At 44.6% G+C, this 20,445-nt stretch overlaps 1 protein-coding gene across 3 annotated transcripts in view; it reads right to left on the bottom strand.

Moving 5' to 3' along the window:
• MTMR4 (myotubularin related protein 4) overlaps window positions 1–20,445 on the bottom strand; it is a 651,646-nt gene that overhangs the window by 6,153 nt on the left and 625,048 nt on the right. For all 3 annotated transcript variants that reach the window (XM_085649730.1, XM_085649731.1, XM_085649732.1), the window contains one exon: window positions 7,348–7,436. In XM_085649730.1, coding sequence (XP_085505856.1) covers window positions 7,348–7,436 — 89 coding nt within the window. The remainder of the gene's footprint in view (window positions 1–7,347; window positions 7,437–20,445) is intronic.

Genomic DNA, 20,445 nt, shown 5'->3' with positions numbered 1-20,445 from the left:
CTTGTTGGAAACTGCCATATTTCCTGCAGTTATGACTCGTAATCGGTATTTACTTTTGCTACGTATGCTGCATTTTGTTGATAATTCTATGGCGTTGCCACGAGATCACCCTGACTGTGACCGTCTTTTTAAGATTCGGCCCGTTCTTGATCACTTTGTAGATCGATTTTCTGAGATCTATACTCCAGGGAAAGAAATATCTATTGACGAGTCTTTGGTCTTGTTCAAGGGCCGTTTGGTTTTTAGGCAGTACATCCCTAGCAAGAGGGCACGCTATGGAATTAAGCTGTATATGTTGTCTGAGAGTAGGACAGGATATGTTTTTAATTTTCGTGTGTACACTGGTAGAGATTCTACTATTGACCCCCCAGGTTGTCCGTCCACTTTGAGTTTCAGAGAAAATTGTGTGGGATCTTGCTAGAAGACTGTTTAACAGAGGCCACCATTTGTACCTCGATAACTTCTATACTGCTGTGCAATTATTTAAGGAATTGCATAAAGTGGACACTTTTGCATGTGGCACAATCCGCTCTAACCGTAAAAGTTATCCGAAAGAGCTTGTTTGCAAAAAACTTCAGAGGGGGAAGTGCAGTTCCTTGCGTAGTGATTAACTACTAGCTGTAAAATTTGTGGACAGGAGGGATGTGTACATGCTGACTACCATCCATGATGAGAGTACCTCACCTGTGGCTGTTTGGGGTCAGGTTGCTGAAGTGCGCAAACCTGTGTGCATTCTAGACTACAATAAGCACATGGGTGGTGTTGACAGAGTAGATCAGAGGTTGGAACCTTACTCTGCTATTCGGAAGGCTTATGTTTGGTATAAGAAGTTGGCCATCCATTTCTTCGAATTAGCAATTTTCAATGCTTTTATTGTGTTCAAGGAGTGTTCTCCTGCGTCAAAGTTGACATTTCTTCGGTTTCAGCATTCTGTGATAGCTAGCCTTGTTGTTGTGGAACAGGCAAGTGTTCCTAGATTTGGAGTGGTGGAGGATGTGGTTCGATTGACAGATCGCCACTTTCCTGATGTCATCCCTCCCACACCGGCAAAAGATTTTCCCACTAGGAGATGCAGAGTCTGTTGGCGAAGACGTACGCGGAAGGAGATTCGTATGTACTGCCCCGACTGTCCATCTAAACCTGGGCTGTGTCCCTGCTTGTTTTAGAGCGTACCACACGCAAAATAATTTTTGGGAGCATTCATGAGTGGTAAAGTGAACTGCCTGGTCTGTATTCTTTTAAAAAAATGGATTCTGTTTCAAGGTTGGCGTTAGTGCAATGTGTTTAGTTTCTGATTTTGTGTTTGTAGATTTGTATCTATTTGCGATTTGTTGGTGTTTCTATTTTTGTCTAAAAAAAATCCTAAATGTGTTGGCGGTGTGTGTGGACTGGCACTTGGTTGGCGGTGTGCGTGGACTGGTACTTGGCTGGCGGTTTGCCTGGACAGGGGCTTGGCTAGCGGTGTGCGTGGACTGGTGTTTAGCTAGCGGTGTGCGTGGACTGGCGCTCGGCTAGCGGTGTGCGTGGACTGGCGCTTGGCTGGCTGTGTGTGAGTAGTGACTTGCTGCTGGTCACTACACACACTGCTAGCTGAGTGCCACTCCACGCAATCCATCAGCTTGTGTAGTTGCTGTGTCAGGAATGTGGGCGTGTGAAAGTGATGGGCCCTTGAATGGCGCTGTGTGCTGGTGTGAGTTTCGTTATGTGATGGGCCCGCGGCTGGCAGTGTGAATGGTTTTGTATGTCTCACATGTATGAAAGGTGTATGAATGGCCTGTAAAGAGGTTGGTGACTTGTCGTGGCTTTACAGCTCACGAGCTGTGAGTCAATGGTTCAGTTTCTCGCCCTTTCAATTATCATCAGTGCATTTCATTTTTGTGAAATCACTTGCTAATACAATTGTATATACTGAACCATCACTCACCCTCGTGCCAAATCCAACCAGTATGTGTGTGTGCTTGAGGATTAGATGGCTGTGCAGTAATATTTGCCTTTCTGAAGCAGGGTGTACCTTGTCCCTTTTGTGAATTTTGTAATGTGTTGTTTTTGTGCCTGGTGGTGTGAATGGTCTTGTGAGTATCACGTATGAAAGGTGTGTGAATGGCCTGTAAAGCGGTTGGTGCCTTGCCGTGGCTTTACAGCTCACGAGCTGTGAGTCATTGGTTCAGTTTTTTCTCCATTTAATTATTGACAGTGCATTTCATTTTTGTGAAATCTCTTGTTAATAAAATTTAATATACTGAACCATCACTAGCCCTCGTGCCAAATCCAACCAGTATGTGTGTGCGTTTGAGGAATAGATGGCTGTGCAGGAATCTTTGTCTTTTTAGTTTCTCTGCCAAGGTGTATGTTCCATGTAAGAATAACCCACCAACTGTAGATATTGTTGTAAACCCACGGGAGTTCATGGTGATGTCTCTCTTGTGAACTCCAAAAAGTTATTTTATCCACAATGTCCTGCAAACCTCAAAATGTCTGTCACATTTTCCATGCAATATTGTTCCGAAATTCTCACGCTGTAGAAACAATGTCAAAACAATCTGGTTTTGCAAGGGGGTCAACTGTCTTTTTGGCCCGTGCTCAGCGGCCATCTAGGGAAACCTACCAAACCCATACATTTCTGAAAACTAGACAACCGGGGGCTTCCAGGGAGGTATGGCTTGCGTGGATCCCCCAACGTTTCCTTACCCAGAATCCCCTGCAAACCTCAATTTTAGCTGAAAAAAATCATTTTTTCACACTTTTTTGTGTGGGAAAGTTGTGGCATCACCAGGCTCACTCAAATTTCCCACCTCCCAGCGTTCCCCTGGGTCTCCCGGTAAAAATGGTGCCTCACTTGTGTGGGAGGCCCAATTACCCGAGACAGGCAAGGGCCCAAAACGTAGTGATGCGACATTAACATTGCCTATCCAAACAAATGTTTGGACCCTTGCCTGTCGCGGGTACTTGGGCCTCCCACACAAGTGAGGAACCATTTTTACCGGGAGACCCAGGGGAACGCTGGGAGGTGGGAAATTTGAGTGAGCCCGGTGAAGCCACAACTTTCCCACACAAAAAAGTGTGAAAAAAGTGAATGTTTTCAGCTAAAATTGAGGTTTGCAGGGGATTCTGGGTAAGGAAACGTTGGGGGATCCACGCAAGCCATACGTCCCTGGAAGCCCCCGGGTGTCTAGTTTTCAGAAATGTATGGGTTTGGTAGGTTTCCCTAGATGGCCGCCGTGCACCGGGCCAAAAACCCAAGTGACCCCCCTTGCAAAACCAGGTGGTTTTGAGATAGGCAATTTTGATGTTACCTCACTACGTTTTGCGCCGTTTCCTCTCGCGGGCACTAGGCCAACACACACAAGTGAGGTACCATTTTTCTCTAAAGACTTTGGGGAACACGGGGTGGGTGGAAATTTGTGGATCCACGCAGATTCCGGAACTTTCCACCACAGAAATGTGGGGAAAATGTGTTTTTTTTGACAATTTTTTAGGTTTCTGGGTAACAGACCCTGGTGGGAGGCAGTCAAGTCACCCCATCCTGCATTCCCCTGGGTGTCTAGTTTTCAAACATGTATAGGTTTGCTAGGTTTCCCAAGGTGCCCGCAGAGCTAGGGTTCAAAAACTACAGCTAGTCATTTTGCCAAAAAAGGGTCATTTTTCACTGCGAAATTGAGGTGTGACCACGTTGGGTTTTGCTCCGTTTCCAGTCGCGGGCACTAGGCCGACCCACACAAGTGAGGTACCGTTTTTCTCGTAAGACTTTGGGGAACGCGGGGTGGGTGGAAATTTGTGGATCCACGCAGATTCCAGAACTTTCCACGACAGAAATGTGGGGAAAATGTGTTTTTTTTGTCAATTTTTTAGGTTTGCAAGGGATTCTGGGTAACAGACCCTGGTGGGAGGCAGTCAAGTCACCCCATCCTGGATTCCCCTGGGTGTCTAGTTTTCAAAAATATGTATAGGTTTGCTAGGTTTCCCAAGGTGCCCGCAGAGCTAGGGTTAAAAAACTACAGCTAGTCATTTTGCCAAAAAAGGGTCATTTTTCACTGCGAAATTGAGGTGTGACCATGTTGCGTTTTGCGCCGTTTCCTGTCGCGGGCACTAGGCCGACCCACACAAGTGAGGTACCGTTTTTCTCATAAGACTTTGGGGAACGCGGGGTGGGTGGAAATTTGTGGATCCACGCAGATTCCGGAACTTTCCACGACAGAAATGTGGGGAAAATGTGTTTTTTTGGACAATGTTTTAGGTTTGCAAGGGATTCTGGGTAACAGACCCTGGTGGGAGGCAGTCAAGTCACCCCATCCTGGATTCCCCTGGTTGTCTAGTTTTCAAAAATGTATAGGCTTGCTAGGTTTCCCAAGGTGCCCGCAGAGCTAGGGTTAAAAAACTAGAGCTAGGCACTTTGCCAAAAAAGGGTAAATTTCCACTGCGATATTGAGTTGTGAGAACGTTGCGTTTTGCGCCGTTTCCTGTCGTGGGCACTATGCCTACCCACACAAGTGAGGTACCATTTTTATCGGGAGACTTAGGGTAATTCAGTTTTGTAAAGGAACTGTTATTATCTATTGACTTTCGATGCATTTCTGCCTTCCAAATGAAAGATATTGTGTAAAAAAGTCATTCTAAAAAATGACTGATAATTCTCATGCTAGTATGAGTATTCCCAATTTCAGAAATGTGCAAATATCTACTGTTTCTAAACTCTATATTTTGTTCCCATTTCAGAAATACATAGGTGTCTTTCATACCGATTTTTCCATGTACACATTTTTACAGAATAATTACTATATACCCGGTACAAAATAAAAAACCATTGCAAGTTGCTGCTCAGTTTTTGGCTCTGGGTTCGTCGGGTTCTTAGTGAACCTACAAGTCCTATATATCCCCACAACCAGTAATGTCCAGCGGATGCAACGGTATATTGCTTTCAAAGAGCTGTCATAATTAGAAGAAGTTACAGGTGAAAACGTTGACACAAAAGGCTGTTTTTGCAACTAATTTTCAATTTATCCTATATTTAACTGTATGTTTCTATAAAAAAACCTTGATGGATCTACACAAATGACCCATTGCTGAATTCAGAATTTTGTCTTCTTCTCGAAAATGTATAGTTTTCCACGATCCATTATTGCTTTTGTACCCATTTCTGCCATTAACTGGAAGGAGGTCAAAAGCACAAAAAATAGCAAAAATCGGCTATGTCCCAAAAAAATGCCAAAACTGTGTAAAAAATGTTGGGTTTCTGACAAAAGTCTGGTATCCCCGAAAAGCTGCGAAAATGATGATTTCAACCCCACAAACCCTTTTTTTGATAACCTTTACAGGGAAAATCCAAGATGCTTTCATTTGCAGCCCGTTTTTCCCATTTTTCCGAAAAAACCCCCAAAATTTTGCTGTATTTTGGCTTATTTCTGTGACCCCTCTAGAAGAATCCACAAACCCTGAGTACCTTTAGAATCCCCATGATGTTGGAAGAAAAGGACGCAAATTTGGCGTGGATACCTTATGTGGTCAAAAAGTTACAGGGGCCTAAGCGCGCACTACCCCAAATAGCCAAAAAAACAGGCTTGGCACATGAGGGGGAAAAGGCCTGGCAGCGAAGGGGTTAAATGAATGGTCGAGTACAGAGCTTCTAAATCAAGCTATTTCTTTTATCAGTTATTCGGGCCAATGTCGGCCACCGCACCAAAGAAATACGGCCAGAGCAAGCGTCCGCCCCCCTCAGAGTGGTCTCTGGAAATGATTTTAAATATAATATATCTCCATGTAATTTCTTGTACTTGGCTTCATGAGAATAATAATCTCAGTAAATGTATTTATGCTTGGAAATAAGTGTGTGCTGATTATCCTTTTGAAACTGATTTTCTCTGCCATTCATTTGTTTTTGTGACGATAGGTTTAGAATTCCTGCTACAGAACAATGATCTAGCAGATCAGGATATGAAATTCAGAATTCCTGCTACAGAACAATGATGTAGCAGATCGGGATATGAAAATTGTTGTGGTCTACTCCGACTGGGACCTCTGCCATGTTCTATTCTACTGCAGTAAGGTTTCCTCCTTTTGGGACAGTATGTTTACTTTATCTACACTATCTGTGGGGTCTGCCTTAACAAGGAATTTCTATCACTAATTCAAGGATTTCTAGATCCTCAAATCCAAACACAGAATTATAGACTCCTAGTGGACATATCACGAACATCAGCTTGTAAGTTGATACTAGCCAACTGGAAAAACACAGCCGCCACCTCCTTTAAGGCCTGGCTCAACCGGATCTCTTTCTTAAGAGGTGTAGATGATATTGCTCTTCAGAATTCCCCTTGGAAACGTCAAAATAACAGGCTATGGCCATCTTTGGGCATTTCTTTATGACAAAATTTCCCTGAACACCCATAGATCATGGTCTACCCCATTCCTCATGCTGGTGTGGTGGTCTCCTGGTTTTGGACGTTGAATTAACTCTGCCCTCAAACTCCCATAATCTGGGTGCCAACTTTGTATGTTTGTATCTTTCTGTTCTGCAAAGATGGGCTAGTCAAGCGCCTACACAGGTTTGTCACCGGTAAATGTGTTATTCTCTGGTTGTAATCTCCCCAGACTTGACCGTTGGAAACTGTTCCTAATATTGGACGGCAAGAGGTCCTTCAGTGAACCACTTTATAATTTCCTTCTGGTTTCTTTTGTATATTTGCAGTACTTTGTATATTATATAGTGTTTTTGCTTTACATTCTGTTTGTTTCCTTCTCATGAGAGAATCTATAGAGTCATCGAACTCTGCACATGTTGTCTGAACATTAGGTTTCTTGCTACAATTCTGTATGGCAATTGTTTTTCCTTTTCTTTGTTTGGGCATGCTTTGTTTTAGAAAATCTAATAAAAACCTTTTGAACAAAAAAAAAAAGAAAAAAAAAACCTACTCTCTGCACAGACACTTTCAAAAAGCATGCTGGCCAACAGCATTCTTAAAAAGCAGCCATGCCAATGCACCTCTGACCAGACTTTATACTTTATCGGGCCTATAAAGTTCTGCTGCGTATATCAAGCATGACCAGCAACTCCTGTATCCAAAAGTATCTTTAAAACATTGTTTTCAGATAGCTGATTTTTCAGGTAGTTGAGGCAGTGAAAACTAATATTTAAACCTTCATATTCTGAGACCTGCAAATGATAAATCACTGTAGCTTGGGCGCCAGCAGCACTCAAGTTCTGCCACACAGTGACTGCATTTGGAAATACTTGAAACCAGTTTTGAAATGTTACAAAGCAAATTTACAACAGAACAATTGAAGATGAGTAAAGGTAAAGCACCAGTGGACCATAGTATTGCACCATACATAAATTATGCATGCAGTTATTACCTGCAATGGTGTCTACGTTTAGCCAACCAGAACTCACAATCGCAGTTAAAGCAATGTGAGGCCATGTGGTCGGGAACCCATCTTGTAACCTGTCGAAAAAAGGAAAAAAAAACAAACATCAAAATCCACAAAAGGGTGTTCGGTTAAAGCAGAAGGCATTAATACAAGGCAACTGCCCAGTTAGTAGACACAAGTCTTAAGTCTAAGTAACAGTTAACCTACTCAATACCTTTCGAACTCCCACTGAAGAACAGAATAAACTAACTGGTCTGCAAGTTAGGTTATCTTTTTCCAAACAAGTTACGTTTAAAATAAACATCCTTGAGTTAAGACTGATATGATAAGGTTAATGAAATTACATTTCGGATTTCAAAGGTATGTGTGCTTTGCCCTTGTCAAGTATCTTATGATGATGGACCTTGTGACAGGATTGGGTCCTTAACCTGCCACTCATGTTCTTGAGATGCAAAAGTGTGAATTCCCTTAAGGATCAATGGAGAGTTTTCATTTTAAGAAGAAAACAGTTATTGTAATAGTTCAGTTATAAATTTCAGTGGACGGTTAATCAATATTGTTTTTAAAATGTGCTCTGGCCAGTACCTGAAAACAACAGCTAGGTGGGCATTAATAAAGAAGACTCTTACTATGGAAATAGTTTTGCAGCCTTTATAATGTTCCATGGGCGAAACACGCAGTGGGTCACTGTATGACTATGCCAATACTAATTAAGAATAGAAGCACAAGAACAAGAAAAAGTATAATTGGAACCAACCCCAATATAAATTATGCAAATTAGTGCACGCGAATGACTAAAATTAAGTTTTGTATACTCTGGTCCAGTCAAGGCTAAAATGAACAAGCTACTTACTTTTGGTGACGCTCTTTCTGGTACAGACTATCTAGCTGCAGATTACTCACCTTCTGAATATTCCTCAGGCGTCGGACTGAATCTGGAAGATTTCTCAGCAGTACCTCTGTGGAAAAATAGGTGGCGCGGTGCGGCTCTACACAGACACCGTTCCGTTCCATTCCGGAAATTACATGCAGAGACTATGTAGGTGCCACACTAGTGCGCTGACGTCAGTTGCTTTCGAGGCTGGCCACACCCTTAGATGCAGAGCCTCAACAGCGATACTGATTGAAAGCAGTGTGCAGATTCCTAGACTTGGGATCTTATTAACATGTGTAGTCCAATGATAGAATGGGGAGGATGGGAGGGCCAGTGAGGAATCTGCGACTAGATAGAATCTCTACTAGAAAGTGTGTTACTGAAGATAAATAACTTGTTCTATTCGAGAGTGAAGCTGCAGATTCCTCACCTTCTGAATAAATATCAAAGCAGTACCTATTTGGAAGTGGGTCTGTGAGTGGACTCATACCAGAAAGTCCTGCAGAGCTGAGTGAGTAAAATGCCCTTCCTGGCGACCCTGTACGCACAGACAATAGTGCTTTGTGAACTTATGGAGAGAAATGCATGTCGCTGCCTGGCACACAAACCCGAGGCCTCTACATGCCAAGGCAACTCCTTCTGGAAGCTGCTTTTTGGCTAACGCTTTGCAGATCCTAATGCAGAGTACAATCCAGCGGAAGGATGTTCTCTTCTGCACTGCCTTGACTATTTTCGCTCCAGCGAACCCCACAAAGAGCTGATTGTCCACCCGGTGTTCTTTGGTACGATGAATGTAAAAAATGAGCACTCTTATCAAAGCGATTGAGCCTCTCCTTCTCCAAAGAGGGGTGAGGTGGAGCGTACAGTGGCTGCAGTGATGGTTTGTTTTGTTTTACCAGTACTCATGTTCCACAGGGAAGTCAGTGGAGCATAATGGGAGTTGCTGGACCCCAATTTCTTATTTTGTGTTTCCCTCATGTTTTTAGCTTTAATCGTGAAAAGGAGCACCTCAGATCATGCCCCATTTGCTCAGATGCTGGGCTATAAAGCCGGACTCTTAGCACAGCTATGCCAAAGGTGTGCAAAAAGAAAGCTTGTCGGCGCCCCTCCGCACACAGTGCCACCCACACTGCCAGTTCTAGGACAGAGGGGCCCACTCACCTGACCTACTCACAGAAGACCTTGCTAGACCTCAAAGGTAAGAATGAAGCCATCAAGTGTATCACTGTTCTTCCTCTCTTAGCCCTCATCAAACTTGGGGTGCCCTGGCTGCGGGCTTAGGCTAAGTAGTCACCCTTCGGAGTACTACTCAGACTAACATTAGGCAATAGCCCTTCACTAACAGTCCTCCAGTATCCTGTGCACTCCTCAACTCCCCGTCCCTTATCAAACACGAGGTTGAATTCTCTGTATTATGCAATTCGGAAAAACCCCGGAATTATCTTCATCAAAGAAACATGGGCGGGTCAGGCATTAGACCCAGATTTCCTCCATAGTATGTCTCCAGGTTATCTTTCCTTTCGCCTGGACCGGATAGGCTAACGGAGGGGGGTCCATCTTTATAAATCTGAATTTGCCGTCTTCTACAGTCCTATAAGTTCCCCGCTCTGTGAGGCAGTTCTCTTTACAGCCCAATCAATTTTTCAGGGGCATGCTCCTCTATTGTCCACCGGGTCCTCGCCCACCATTTGCACAGGGGTCAGGTACCCTCTTGGAAGATGAACTTGCCCGCCAAGATTTCACTGTTCTGGGGGATTTTAATTTTCATCTCAAGGCCAACGAGGACCCAGACACTGCAGAGCCCTACTACAAATTATGGTTACAACAAACGGGCAACCCTATTACCCGAACCAGGGGTCAATGAAAATTATACTACTAACAAAGGTTCAGGTATGTAATTATACAAAGCAATACAGTGGAAAATTAAATTCCATAATACAGAAAAAATCACATGTCACAAAAAACAGAGAGTCAGTCAGAGAGAGGAAAAACAATGAAACACATACAGAATATATATATACGCTTTTTACGAAGACCATAATACAAAGTACAATCATAAATTGGCAGTGCTCACATAATTACACAAAAAACTAAATCAGGAAACAATTAAAAGTATAAACAGAAAAAGCAATGGCAGCGGCAGATAAATTCACAAAAGAACAACACTGATTGGACAAAACACAAAAGCAGGAATGAATGGCAATTAATGCATCCTCTTGAATAATTGCCAAGGATGAGCTTCGACAGCGTTCCGACCAAATAAAATTGAACTGGTCATTAAGACAAACAACATATGACAGAGCATTTGAAATAAATATACATGTGGGTATCAAAGGGATGTTTTTAAAAATAAAAACAAAATCAGCAAGAGGTTAAAAATTCAGTCTTATGCAGATAGTTAAAAAAGTTTAGTTATAAAACTTCTAGGAAATGTGAAAAGAAGAAAAAATAAGGAAAGTTAAGGCTAGGTTAATCAAAAATGCAATCTTATATTCGCACCAGCTGTTAAGTGAATGTATTCACGATATCATGCATCAAGAAATAAGGAATGTAGAAACCCGGATAAATATTCACCCATGATGTCTACATGCGACTAAATTAGCAGCGAGCCCTTAAAGGATCATATAAAAATCATATAAAGAAAGGGAACTTTACATATCTGAGCTCACCCTCCAATATGAGGGCTACTCAATATATAGTCAGTTGACACGAGAAAACAAAGGCTCGAGATGAATCACGAGTCCTAAATGTTAAAAAAGGAAAAGTAATAAAGGAAATAGTAACAAAACCGATAAACTAAATCAAAAAAGGGGACATTTCAAACTATATCAAACTAATCAGTCTATAAAGTACTGGATCTAAAAGCAGGCAGGGACAGCGAAGAAATTCTAGATCCCCCAATCAGCAGCTGATGCAAACTCACTGTATGGGTAGAATTGTTTTTGCTCCCTCGGTTTTTTGAGACACGTGATTTTTTCTGTAATATGTAATTTAATTTTCCACTGTACTGTATTGCTTTGTATAATTAAATTTTTCGTTTTTGATTTCTTATTTCTGGGGCGTTGCTTAGGTGCCTTTTTAATCACCTTAGGAACTGTCTCAGTGACCAAATTAGTAGGATAGCTAACATCTTGCACTACCTGTGCGCGAGGGAGCTCAGCAAAGGAGGAAGCTAACAGTGAGTCAGGTGAATTACAAGTGGCTAAAGATATATTCCCAGACGGCAAAAAGGGGGGCATAGCTGGAGTAAGGGAAAGGCATCTTTCGGTATTCTCAATAGCCGATGCTACCACCCCTATTGTTTTTTGTAACATTTTTATCTATAGCAGTTAAACTCAGGACTAGGGGTATTAGGGCTGCTTTTTGTGGTGTGAGAGGGCGAGAGGTTGGAGGATTTGTTTTGCCCATGATGCAAAACGTACAGTGGTTGATAGTTTAGGAAAGTAGTATCCCAGTACTTCACAATTTGCAAAGGGTAGTGGTCTTTAAGGAGTTAACAATGACACCATTAAAAACGCTATAACAGTGAATCATATGAAATAATCACTTTAAAGCCCAACTTAGACTGAACAACATATTAAAGATTACCAGAAAACAGTCCAAGTCCGAATGCGGTATGTCCTGCTTAGAGGGATGGCCCGGCCTCCTTTGGCCCCTGACGGCCACAGACGGCCCGCCCTTTGCCCAGGCTTAGCCCATGCGTGTCCCGCGGGGCACCGGCTCTGCTTTAATGCAGCCCTGGCGCTGCCTAGGGACGCTGGTGTCAGGCGCCTGGGCTGGGGCTGCAAGGGAATGAAGTCTTCGTTGGCCGTTTCCCTCACGGCGGGCGAAAAACAGTTCATGGCGCGTCAATTGATTATTTTCCTTCCTTAATTCAGGTGAGCCAGGTGGTGGCAGTAGCTGGCACTTTTATTTGTTTGGCTTAGCTTTGTTAGAGGCACTAGTGGATTGGAAGGTGTTTTGTTGCAAGAGAGCCTCTTTCTCACAGGTGCGTGTTTAGCGCCAAAAGTTGAAGGTGAGACTACAGAAAAATTGTATTTGAATAGCACATTCAAGTAAATACCCCAAAAGGTTTGTTACAGTTTGTGTAGTGATCGTCAATTAATTAAAGGTACAGTTGCCCGAAGATCTAGAGAAGGCAGGAGAAACTCCACAACCGGGCCGGACTCCACAACCGAACGACCACCGCGGCCCCTGCCGAAAAGTTTTTGTCGCTGCTGGAGGGGTTTCGCTGCTCCTGCCGCTGCGGGGTCACTCTCGCGCCTCCTGCCACTGCAGGGTGACTCTCACGGCTCCTGCCGGCTCCTGACACTGTCAGGGGTTCCCGCGGCCCCTACCTTTGGGTGGTGACTTTCCGCAGCTCATGCCGCTGTCAGGCGGTTCTCGCGGTTCCTGCTGCTGAGGGTTGACTATTTGCGGCTACTACCGCTGTCAGGCGACTCCTGCCACTGAGGGGTGCCTTTTCGCCCTCACACCGCAGCAGCCCCCTCGAAGCGTCCGGCAGCCCCACACCTACACGGCAGCAAGGAACTGAGGTGTTGTCACTTCCGGGAACCAGTCTTACGTGCAGTAGTGCGACCGCATCACTTCCATGGAGATCTGCTAGAGCCCTCCTGCCCCCATCAACTTAGACTATAGTACGCCCATGAACTGATCCTCCAAATCAGCTCCAAACTCTACTAAGACACTGGTCTCTACAGTAAAGAAACGGTCTCTTCACCCTGGCCTACTGTTTGTAACCAAAACTTCTATAATTCAGTAGCCAAGGCTTTCCGCCTGAAAGTGGAGGAGGTTTATAACACTTTTTAATCTATTTTCAGCATGATAGGACAAAATAACATCGCCTTCAATCTTCCAACCCCCTTCTCGCATTGTGGTAATTAAGCTTCTTATAGCTGCCAAATCAGGTTCTCCTGATGACCCTTGTTCCCCGGGACCAGCCATCCTTGCAGCTGAAGTCATCGGTCCAAAGTAGGGTGAGATCTTTAACATGTTTAACATATACGTGATCCCGCTAGCTGAACTTATCAGATCATTTGGCTTTGATATTACATCTTATGCAGATGATACTCAAATTGTCATCTCACTTGCTTCTGGTAGCAGGGCAGTGGCTGAACAATTCTGTAGCTGCATTAGAGCAGTAGGCAACTGGATGGCTGTGACCAGTGACTTAAACAATGATGGCTGAATTGCCAATCGTAAGAAGGCCAAAAGAGAACCTGTAACTAAGCCCAGAGCCATACCTTGCTGGGCAAGAGAGGAAATAACAATGTCATAACTTGGCCCTTGAGGGGTTCAATCTGGTGGGTGCTGTACCAAGTCGCAAATTTGTCTCAACCACAAAAATATAGCTTTTTGTCAATGGACGCCTGGCTGCCAAGATGACAACCACCTTTGGAGGAAGGTCAATGGCGTTCAATCGGTTCAATAGCCACACAATCTCCACGTATGAAGGTGGTGATTGTGAAAGCTTAGGTGCAGAACCCCGCCCTTCTGCTGCAACAGCAGGTCCTCACGGAGGGGCAGCCTCAACGGAGGATATATGCTCAATCTGGAGCCACTAGGATGCCTTGGGCCTGGTCGGTCCTAATCTTCTTGAGAACATCGAGCAGGAATGACAGAAAGGCATACAGGAGTCTCAAATTCCCCTTGAGGTGACATAGGTGTCCAAGTGAGAGATGCCTTGGAAACTTCAAGACGCGGAAGTGCTGACATTGCGAGTTCCCATGGTGGTGAACAGATCAAGCCAAAGTTCTCCCTATTCGCAGAAGAGACCTTACGCCACCTCCGGGTGTAACTGCCATTCAGCTATGTGTCGACAGCATAGCTTGTCCGCCCTTGCATTAAAGGAACCTGAAAATCCAACTCACAATTGAGAGCCTCACTAAAGTATAACCCTCATCCACCAGGGTTACTCCTTGGTGGCATACTTCATCATTGGGTTCCTCCCGTTCCGTGGCGGAATGGGGCATGCTGCTACTTAGGAGTTAAATGGAGCACTGAATAGTATCAGACCACTAATATTTTTTAACACATAATTTTAATGACTTTTCATTGCAGTACATATTGTAGAAGAGTTATAGTACATTTGTGAATTTAGTAGTCATAAAACGTACATTCTTGAAAGCATGACATGTCTACTTTTCACATAGATTTTACTATAAACATTCGATGATATAAAGCCCATACCTGGGAATGCGAGAATCTATGAATGATATTGATTTTTAAAACAGAGAACAGTTCGGAGCAGTACGCTCAACTCGACCCCCCTCCCACCCATAAAAATCTTTCCCATTAAAACTTTGCTGGAAGATGCCGGTCTGAGCGGTCCATGCCGCTGCTTGTGAGGATTGGCTGCAATGGGCACAATATGCATCAGACCAATAATAATGGATGATAGGAGGTAGGAGTAGGGGTCATGGCCAAGATCAAGGAAGGAAGGTAGGCTAATTAAACCACAGCAAACTTCCGTCTTATCGTTCCCAAATTTCAAATCATATGGACTGTAGGATTTAATAAAACAAGATTACCGTCCAGCTAGTTATTTTTAACACAAAGAACCTATCCACTTCTTACCTTCCATCATCAGCGGTCTGATATTATTCAGTGCCCCCGTGTAACTGACCGGTAGCAGCACGCTCCGCTCGACAATGGAATGGGAGGTACCCAATGATGTTATTGTGTGAATCTGTTCCGAAAAGGGGATGTAGCGAGTTCCGATTACATTGCGGATGCTCAAGAGGTGAAGATCAAAGCGGGAGGTTGGGGGAGAGGGTGCCTCGGCTGGATTTGGGCGTGACTTTGAACTAGATCAGAGGTGCATCGCAAAGAACAATTGGATCAGCCTACTCTCTGGCGGCAAAGTCGGCATTAACGTGCCCAGGAACAGCATAGGTCTGAAGAGGAGCCGGAGGTACGATGGCTCGGAGTTCTTAGCTGACGCAGAAGGTGAACCCATTGGCGGTATCACAGGCTGAAGATCTGTCAGCTCCTTGGGGCACAAAGGCACACCAAAGGAAAGTGGCAGGGATCCAAAGTGCTGGAAATGGCTGGTTGGAACTCTTTGATCTGGTGAGGTGTGGCTGAGGGCCCCTGTAACTCAGGTTGTGTCAGAACCAGCTGCGAATTCAGTTCTAAAGTTGGCAGACTTTAGGAGCGAGATCGAGAGGGATGTGCCTGTTTGACTGAATGTGAATGGCACAAGAGAGAGGACTCCTGCTTTGACTTATGTTTTTTCATGCATACATGTAGCCTCGGAGCGAGATGAATATATACCTCTAGAGCAGTGCTGTGGACTCCAGGAACAAGATTGAGAATGCCCATTGGATGCAGAGAATGCTTTGGAAGAGTCCTGACAAGGGGTTTTCTTGTGCTTGGCGTGGTAGAGTTTTGGCACGCGTTCACTGATGGTCTTTGGGCTCGACATGCAGATAAGAGTAGCCACCAGAATATTGTTAACAAAGGTTAATAACTTGTTCTTCTGATTAATTCTACTAACTTCAGATTCCTCACCTTGTAAATAGCTATAATAGCAGTATATCCACAGACAATGAGTTTGTGAGCTAGTTCAGACTAAAATGTCCTGCTGGACGGATGGGTCAAAAGGCTCTTTTTGACTGACTTGGCTGTTCAGGCATTACGGCTTCCTGAGCATATATACAATATGTTGATGTTTAGACTGGAGGATCATGAGAGAATTCTTGCATTTCGGCATGGTTTCCATGGTTACGGTATGTCTTTCTGCCATGCACATGCATCTAACTATGCAACTTAATTTGATGTAATTCTTAAATCCTCCCATATGGATTATACACCTTTTCGAATTGGGAAAATGTAGAAGATTTTTTTTTTTTTTGGGTGTAAACTGATTATGAATACATCCATGCTAGGCGCGAGACAGACTACTTGTTGGTGACGGGTAGTCTGTTCTCCATTTTGAAGAGTGAGCAGTGCTATTTTACACACCGGGCAGGGCAGGGCATTGCTCTGGCGTTTCTAACTCAATGTAGCAGTATTCAGAGATGACTTCGTACTCAAATACGTCTTTAAATGATTTAACACTAATACATTCGAACAAGAGAGACCATTGTAGCTGACTGGATTCAATCTCTGTTTATTTTAAGGAAATTTTGCAAAAACGAATGAGGCCCATTGCCAAGTTGTGAGTAACAGAGAAGCCCCTCTTACATTTGAAATGGAGGGACTATCTTTCGATCCTTTTCCTTAGGAAATCTTTACAAAAACTGATGTGGCCTATTGCTGACTTCTTCAACAGTAGTTTGGCCATACATTGCAACACAGGAGTTGTTGCTCCCTGGTAAGATGACCATTGGGAGATTTAAGACATTAATTCAATGTAGTCTGTAGTGTACATAATTTCTGAATTCATGTTTCATTTTTGGAGGTATCTACCTTGATTTATTCATGTTGAAACGCGATTATCAGATATTGGATATCATTTTACTAAACGTGAAATTGTTCTTGTTAGAAGTGAGTTTTTTTATATTTGCACTTGTAAATTTTGGATGTAACGGAGATATGTGCATCTCCGGTTTAATCTGTTACACAATTACTTTTCTGTCACTTTAGGGTTTAGTTTGCCTACAGTATCCGTCGGTGTCTGTGTTTTACACTCAAACACAGGGTTGTTGACACTGATGTGTATGTTTTCCAATTTGTTGTTTTAGGCATATATAGCTTATGAGTTTTCATTTACTGTGACTGGTTGTCCTTTCAGTGCCAACCGACATACCAGCTAATATCTCTCTATGTGAATGACCTAGGAACCCTCATATATACAGATATACATTATAACTTTCATTTTCAGATTGTGTCCTTGGTTGCTCTAAAATTATTATGTGTCCTGATGATGACCTGTTAAATTTTAAAGGTCGAAACGCTGTCGACAATTCTCTGGCTAACCGGAATCAAGCATTGATTGCATTCTGTTCTCGTCATAACATGGACAATTCTCATTGTATTGTCTTTACCCTTTTTTGCCACTGTTTAGGTTCCGCCTAGTGTGGCAGCGCATGCGCTGCTCGCTCTGCGAGATTTATTGTTGAGAACCTTCAGAAGAGGGCTTGAACGCCGCCCCTCATTTCCAATGGCTGGCGTCACCGTTTATGCTAAACGGTGGCCTGCCATTGGAAATGAGGGTTTTTGGTTCACGTCCTTTCGCCTCCGATCCGGAGGCCTGCTTTGCTGCTGTCGCAAAGAACTTTCTTGTCTTTATGGGGCCATGTGTTCCTAATTAGAAACACATGGCCCCAGAAAGACAAGAGATCAATGCTTGTTTTCCACTGCAGTGGCGGGCACAAGCGCGCTTGCACCACTTCCGGGTTTGCTCTTTGTTGTCAGGTATGAGAGCAACTTTCAAAACACGAGTTGAGGCCAGGGAGTGCGCTGTACGGAATAATGGTTTTACACAAATCTGAGCGCGGGAGCATGTCCAGTACTTTTTTCACGTTTGACACCAGGGCCAGGAGCACGCAAGTGTTACGGTGGTGTGCGTTTATACTAGATCACGGGCAATTTTCCATCAGTATAACAGCATGTTTGCACGGACAAACTGGCCCCAAAATGTTACCTCTCTGATCAGTTTAAGTGTTGCAGCATTTACCTGACCTCAGTGTAACAGTGTGCAGTGCATCACTCCGCACGTGATCTGTTCAAGCCTACTGGACAGGTAACAACGGACACGTGAATGCATCACTATGTTCCGGTTGAGTGCGCGTGTGAATCGCTGTACTCGGACAGATAGCAGTGAACGGATGAGCGCATCTCTGTGTTGACAGGTAAAGATGCACGTCTGCGACGCCCCACCCCTCAAACAGATCCTTAATTCCTAATGGCTGCTCTATTTGTACTTCTAAGTACACCTCGGGATTGGGAGTAACCTGTGAACTCCGTGGCTGTCTGGTTGCAAACCCATCCAAGCTGTTTACGGCTGGCAGTTGCGATCTCACCGCAGCCCTGAGGCCCTGGTCGCGGTCCAGAGATGCAGGGTAGCGGTTCTTAGTGACTGCGCAGCACTGTACTTCCGAAGCCAGAGCAAGAAGTGCCACACGTCTTTAGCTCGGAGGCATCCATTAATCAATAAACACGTGGGCTCACGGAAGCAGCACTGGGCCTTCTCTAGAGCATCTGTGTGCACGAGATAGACCTCTACGTTCCGCAATGGGGGGCCCCCACCAGGCACCTCGGGCCGCTAACCTGCAGCTCGGGACGGCACCAGGCACCTCGGGCCACCAACCTGCGGGCAGCCCAGGGCTGCTACCAAGCACCTCGGGCCGCTAACCTGCAGCTCAGGCCGCCACCAGGCACCTCGGGCCGTTAACCTGCAGCTCGGGCTGCCACCAGTCACCCCGGGGTCGCCAACCTGCTGGCACCTCGGGGTCAAAGTGCGCGTGTGAATCACTGTACTCTGACAGATAGCAGTGCACGGATGTACGCATCGCCGGGTTCGGATGGGTTAAGATGGTTTGAGTTGTACTAGGGCACCCTGCCTCACTCTTTAAAAATGTTGTTCTCAATTTACTTCAATGGGATCACTCTCCTAAACATCTGGTATCGCTCTCGTTCCCGAGACACCTGGTTGACAAGAATGTATTCACCCCATGCTCTCCTGTCTTGAGGTGTCCTAACGCTGCATTCACCTCACAGTCCCCTGCTTTGAGGTGTCACAGCACCTCATTCACTTCGCACTCTCTTTCTGATGTGTTTTAATGCCTTATTCACCTCACAATATACTGTCTTGTGGTGTAACAGGACCTTATTCACCCCAGCCCCACATATCCCGAGTTGTCAGAAAGCCTCATTCACCTCACTCTCTCCCGAAGAGTGACACCACGTCACTCACTCCACCCTACGATGACTGTGGGAGAGGGACCCCAGGGGGCTCGCAGTCATAGATCGGCGTTGTGCTCTCTGACACTCCACCATTGCACGGAGTCACGGGGTGGGGTTTGAGGACTTCTCCATTCTGAACACACCCAGCTCTCACACTCAATGTGCGCAAACTTACTGGTTGAAATGAACAGTGACTGCAAGGGCCATAGCCCAGTGATGTACTGTACCAATAAGGACCACGATGAGGACAGCATAATGCGGGCGTCGGTCTAGAGGGGCGAAGTAGTGAGAAACTATAGACTGGATGTTCTGACTCAAGCAATCATGAGTGTATACAAACGGTGTTTGTTGTAGGGAATATAGTTCGTCAATTGCGGGCACATAAGCGCACTTTTCAGGTCACTGATCTGAATAATTGGTGCCAGGTTTAAATCCCTGTGCAAATGAATTTCTTTTAACGTACTGGCATTGATAAAATGAGTCTCGTTTAGATGGATCATAAAGGCACTTTTAAAACGCGTAAATACATCCAATTTGTTGGGCTTGTTCTACAAATAGGCTATCTGTCTGTCTATTCTGTTAATCTTTTTCTTTCTCTCCGTCTGTCCCTGCCCTTCAGCCTTCACGCACATCTATCTAATCATCCATCATTTTACCACTCTGATAACCTGTCTATTCATCTACCTATCAGTCTGCCCCTGGATCTGCCCGTCTTCGTCTCTGTCCACCCAACTAACCGATAAACCAACAACCCCTCCTTCCGTATACCTGTCTACCCATCCTTCCCCCGTCTGTGTATGAATCCTCCCAGGCCTCTTTCTCTCTCTCTCTCTCTCTCCAGTGCGGGGTATGCCAGTGGATTTCTTTGCCTCTGTCCCAGTGTACTAGACTATCACCACATGCCAAGACAGCTTAACGCCTTGCATACCCTTGGAATGGCAGAGTTTCACAGGAAAGGCAGCGCATTTATGTTTACACGGTTGGTTGCATTTATGCATTGCCCCTCTGAACAAGGGCACTGTGTATATCTGACCGCAGATCTCGAACAAGGTTTAAACTATTGGCTTAGGCGTACTCGCTGCAGGAATGAGCACTCAAAGACTGCATCTACCTAGAGGTGAAAGCGGTACCTCTTCAGGCCATGCTTGCCTAACGACGTGGGTGAAACCGGGTCAGAGCCATGGCAGATTTTTAGGCTAGACCCATAAGGTAAAATTCTTTATTGTAAGGAAATCAATTTAAAAAAGTCAAATGTATGTTACTTGACTTATTCAAACCAATAACAATAAAATGCCATGCTGTACTGTGCATCACCCCTTCCGAGCCGTACCCTCACTCCCTCCCCCAGGCGCACTGCT

This window comes from Triturus cristatus, chromosome 3_2 (assembly GCF_964204655.1).
Source record: "Triturus cristatus chromosome 3_2, aTriCri1.1, whole genome shotgun sequence".
Taxonomy (NCBI): Eukaryota; Metazoa; Chordata; class Amphibia; order Caudata; family Salamandridae; genus Triturus; species Triturus cristatus.
The sequence above is the reverse complement of the archived record's forward strand: the minus strand, read 5'-3'. Positions and strand labels throughout refer to the sequence as shown.